Below are 5,351 nucleotides of genomic sequence, written 5' to 3'. Positions count from 1 at the left end.
ATTATGCTCATTTATTTATTTGTACAGCTTAAGCTGGCAGTGGATGTCACTATTGCTTTCTTTGACAAAATGACAACGACGGAATCATTATTGGCTAGTATAAAATAACTGAAAGGTGTAAAAAATAAGAAAAGAAAAAGAAAAATTGGGAAAAGGAATAAAGAAAATTTTCAGGTCCTTTAGAAAATTGGACAGCCACCTTTTTTGCTTTTGCCTAAAATTGTAATACGTCCAAATGTACACCCTTCACTTTCACGTGCCCAATTTTAGGCGTTACTCAACAATTCTCCTTTTAAATGAAAAAAAAACATACTTCCATTGTTTGTAAGAATAATTCTCTCCACCATGAAAATTCCTCAGCTTTTGTTGTTTTTTCTTCTTTTTATTTGTTCATCAAATTACTCCATAGCCAAAAAGTCTCTTAGGCATTACCCTCTTCTTATTCTTCCAGTGTTCAAAGATGAAATTACAAAACAATATGTTACTCAAATATACCAAAGAACCCCTCTTGTCCCTGTCAATTTAACCGTCGACCTCGGCGGACGATTTCTATGGATGGATTGTGAAAATGGGTACATTAGTTCATCTTACAAAAATGTTCCATGTGGTTCAAGACCATGCAAACTCTCAGGTTCACAAGGGTGCTATGGATCTAGTTGCCCTGTTCCTCCTAGGCCAGGGTGCAACAATAACACATGTTCACATATTCCATATAACCCTATTAATAGAACTAGCACTGATGGTGAACTTGCTCAAGATGTTATTGCTTTATGGTCCACTAATAATTATAGAAATGACTCCAAAATTTTATCATCATCAGCTAATGGGGTAATGTTTAGTTGTTCTGATGATTTGTTGTTACAAAAATTAGCCTATGGAGTTAAAGGTATGGCTGGACTTGGAAATGGTTACACTGGGCTTCCTTCACAATTAGCTAGAGTTTTTCGTTTGCCTCGAAAATTCACTATTTGTTTGAGTGCTAATACTCAATCAAATGGTGTAATTTTGTTTGGTGAAGGAAGATCTACTTATGAGGTACTAACTTACACTCCTCTGCTCAAAAATCCTGTTAGTACCGCGGGGGCTTATTATCCTGGTGAGCCATCGGTTGAATATTTTATTGGAGTCGAAAAAATCTTAGTCAATGGGAAAAATGTACCTATTGATAGTAAGTTACTAGCTATTAATAAGAGTACTGGAGTTGGAGGAACAAAGATTAGCACTGTTGTTCCTTATGGTACAATGGAGACTTCGATTTACAAGGCTTTTAAGCACGAGTTTCTTAAAGCTATAGATAAAGTTCCAATAGCAAAACCAATTAGGCCATTTGAGTTGTGCTTTAACTCGTCGAATTTGGCTACTTTAACTGGCCTAATAATTCCTCAAGTTAGTCTTGTTTTGCAAGGTGATCAAAATAATACAACTTGGGATCTTTCTATGGACAATTTTATGGCATCTCCTATTGATAGTAGTGATTTGTTGTGTCTTGGATTTTTGGATGGCGGTAAAAATTCTGAAACGTCGATTGTTCTTGGAGGGATACAAATTGAAGAGAACCTATTGGAATTTGATCTTGTGAAGAAAAGAATGGGATTTAAGTCTTTGTACATGTCATCCCTACTCAAATGCAGCAACAAATTCAGCTAAAATTGTTGTGATGTTACATGATATTATGCTAAGGCTAGAATGATGAAACTTATGATCCCCTTTTGTTTTCCAGGTTTTAAGTTAATGCTACTTTACTTTAGTCTTTAAGATGACAAATATTTATTGCGTGTTACATATATTTATCGTTTTGTTGATCAATTTAGTTTTTTATTGAAGACTGGAGGATACAATTATAGAGATTAAAGAACCAGGTTTATAAGTGTAACTAAATTACTTGATAAAAACTTGCTTGAGTTAACCAAGGTGTCTTGACAACCAAATTAACAAGTTTAACTGCCAACAAAAGAGAAAAAGGTATTAAATCAAATTGTCGCTAAACTAATGTGCGGTTAATTTAACTATAAACTGATAGTTATATATTGTATTAGTTATGCCCCAAAATTCTGTGGAAATAAATAGGTACAATTTCAAATATATACAATAAACTAATTAGTTTACAACAAATATGTAGCCATGTTTTATTTACATAAAAAATAGTCAAAATCATAGAAAAATATACAATATAGCTTGTCAAAAGTCATAGAAAGTATACACTGACTATACAATATAGATTACTTATACATGATCTGTACACTGAATATACATTATGACACACTTCATGCATGAAATATACACCGAGTGATCATTTTTTTGATAATTACTTTGACCTAATGCCAATCTACTGTAAGGCCTTATATTAATTCCGAACCTTTAGCCTGACAATATTTCTAAAAAGGTCATTGTCGTTAGTTTTGTTACCCACTATTTATGGGATTTTTTGAAGTTGTCTGAATTTAATCCCAACACAATTAAGCAATCATAGTAGAAGCATCTCCATTGGAGATCATAGGGTGGAGTATTTGGCACGCAGTATTAGAACAAGAGAATATAAATAGAGAACAAATTGGCAAAGCTGCAAATTGCAACGTTGATTTCTTATTCACCTCAACTTGAATGATACAACAATTATGTATTCATAATTACAATATTCTAATGTAGAGATACAATTATATAAGGAGAATAAATATATATATAAATTCTTGTGCCTAGCTTTGTCCATAGAATTATTGTTAGAGTTAGAGACTAATTGACGCATCTCAATACTCCTCGTGCAAGCTGATAGTGGCAAAGACATGTTCAGCTTCGATCGAAGCAATTCAAACCTGAAAGACGTAAGAGGTTTGATGAAGATATCAGCTAGTTGGTCCTTTACTTTGATGATAAGAACTGGACTGTGAGATCCTTACGAATCGCTTTGTCACAATCAAAATGAAAATCTATCTCAACATACTTTCAGTGGATTCAATTTGTGGATGCTCACTTCGTTTAATATAAAATTACTATAAATCACATCATATATGTACACAATTACTTAAACACGATAATTAAAAAATTAATGAGAAAAAAATAAGATTAATAGTACCATGACAAAAAAATGAGGAGGAGTTTTCACTTTTTGAAAGTAAAAACAACTAGGTTGAATGGTTTCTTAACCATAGCCAAAATTTCTCAACAAAAATAAAAAAAAAATGATTGGACATAACCTTTTCTATCTTTACATGTCACAAGAAATTACATAAAATGTAAATGGAAATTAAGACTAAAAATTTTAAGTATACAAAGAAAGTAAAAAGAGAAGAACATGCATGTGAGAGTCTATGTTACATTGGGGTTGACCGCCATAGGAGTTAGAGTAGGTTTACAATTTTGCATAACTTCTCCGGAGAGAAGATTTTTATTGTAAGATTAAAAATAGATGTACGTAGAAAATTTATTTTCTTTTGACTAAATTATTTTGTACTCTTTTGGATAATTTTTTTTTTTAATTTCTGTGTATGATTAATAACTGAATAATGATTGAACCAAATCGAAAACAACAAAATTGATAAATATATATATTTGATTTGATGTTAAATAATTTAGAAATTAATTAAATTAGTTTAATTTTGATTTTAATAAATAACCGACCTGTGAACACCCTATTTGTAAGTATGTAAAATGTATATTGTATGTGTGTTGATTTTGGGGGATGACTATTAATTGTATGTAAGTTGATCTTGTATCCAAACGATTTCAGTTGGACAAATAGATTGATATTGTATTCACGCGGATACATTTATCTATGCTCAAATGTGATATATATATTCTGTCTGCGGACGAATACAATTTATTATTCTGCTACATTTTGAAATTAAAGTAACTCGTCATTTAATTTTTATATATATATATATACACGAAATTTTATCATTTAATTACTATACAACAATATGAACTAATTAAACATCATTATCTCGTCACATGCAAATCCTGTTCAAAGTAACTATTAAAGTACGGAAAATCGCAAACAAATAGCGACTGCCGTCCTCCGACAATTGCTTTGTTATAATTAAGTGGCAAATTGGTTAAGATTTTAATTAGTTTCCTGTAGGGGAAATCATTAAAATTTATTAAAAGGGAAACACATTGCCAACATTTCGGTGTTTTTAATGTATTAGAAAGGCTATATAATTTATTTGCACATGCAGCAAATTCATCAATTGATTAAACACCATGAATTTCATTGGGACAATATTATATGCAAGTGGCCGAATAAATTATTAAATAAATTTATGATAAAGTGATAATTACTATTCTTTTATTCGATTTTAAGTTTGAGCTTTAAAAATAGAATCATCTTGCTTTACTTTTAATGAGATGTTTTTAATTATAGAATTAGATTAAATATGTTATTGTTGTATTCAGATTAGTTGAATTCCAAAAAATAGCGAATGAAAAATTCAAAAAAAAATTAACATACCTTTTCAATAATAGAGAATTTATAAATTATTAAATTGTATGGGAAACAAACTTTCCTTTTTTGAAAGTGAACAAAATTTTGAATAAAAAACGTAAAATAATTCAATGGATATGAACAATAAAGCCGTGATTTAAAGCCTATGCTATGATCATTCATTCTTATTAATTTCCCATTAATTTAGTTTATTAATATTTTAATTCTCAGGGAATCCATGCTATATCAATATATGTCAGTCCAACTAAAGCAATTTTGTCGTTAATTATTTACCAACTTATTTTTTCCTTACCTACTTCTTCAGCAAGAAAATAAAGGAAAAAAGAAATTTCGGTTCTACCTATAACTGCTCTGAAAAAACATGGACAGAGACAGGTAAGCTTTCATGTGTCCTTTGGCAAGTAAAATAACGTTATCCTCGAAAATATATTTATGAAAAATACAAAAGATTAGTTTTTCCTATTTTAGTTGCAATTTGCAACAAAGGCAACTAGAATATTGTATCCTCATGTGTCATTTGATGAATTGGGGATGGGATCCTCTCCATTAAAATTTCCTCAGAGTTTTTTTTAATGGATTGGTATTAATTTAAATTATTAATTATTTTATTTACAGTCTTGAAAAAAATTCATAAGTAATATGTATTTTCACGAGTAATTTGCGATTTGCACCCATGCGTTCTTTTGTGACTTACACCTTATTCTATCATTTTTAATGATTTGTACCCTAGTCTCTTTAGTTCTTTGCAAAATCATAAAAGTCTCCCTTTTTAGTTATTTACAAAAATAAAATAGGGAATTACATATAAAGAAAAGTAAAAAGTGATTTAAATTAAAAATAAAAGTAATATTAAGGCGAAACCCATTGGTGGAACCCCTAAAGTTGGCACCAACTTTTACTTAGACACCTAAAC

At 30.2% G+C, this 5,351-nt stretch overlaps 1 protein-coding gene across 1 annotated transcript; it reads left to right on the top strand.

Annotated features, from left to right (window-relative positions):
• Positions 1 to 345: 345 nt before the first annotated feature.
• On the top strand, positions 346 to 1,758 carry LOC129884920 (probable aspartic proteinase GIP2). Its single transcript, XM_055959186.1, has one exon. It carries the CDS (start codon positions 346 to 348, stop codon positions 1,645 to 1,647), a length of 1,302 nt encoding a protein of 433 aa, XP_055815161.1. The 3' UTR covers positions 1,648 to 1,758.
• The last annotated feature ends 3,593 nt before the right edge of the window (positions 1,759 to 5,351 follow it).

This window comes from Solanum dulcamara, chromosome 4 (genome assembly GCF_947179165.1).
Source record: "Solanum dulcamara chromosome 4, daSolDulc1.2, whole genome shotgun sequence".
Classification (NCBI taxonomy): domain Eukaryota; kingdom Viridiplantae; phylum Streptophyta; class Magnoliopsida; order Solanales; family Solanaceae; genus Solanum; species Solanum dulcamara.
The sequence above is the reverse complement of the archived record's forward strand: the minus strand, read 5'-3'. Positions and strand labels throughout refer to the sequence as shown.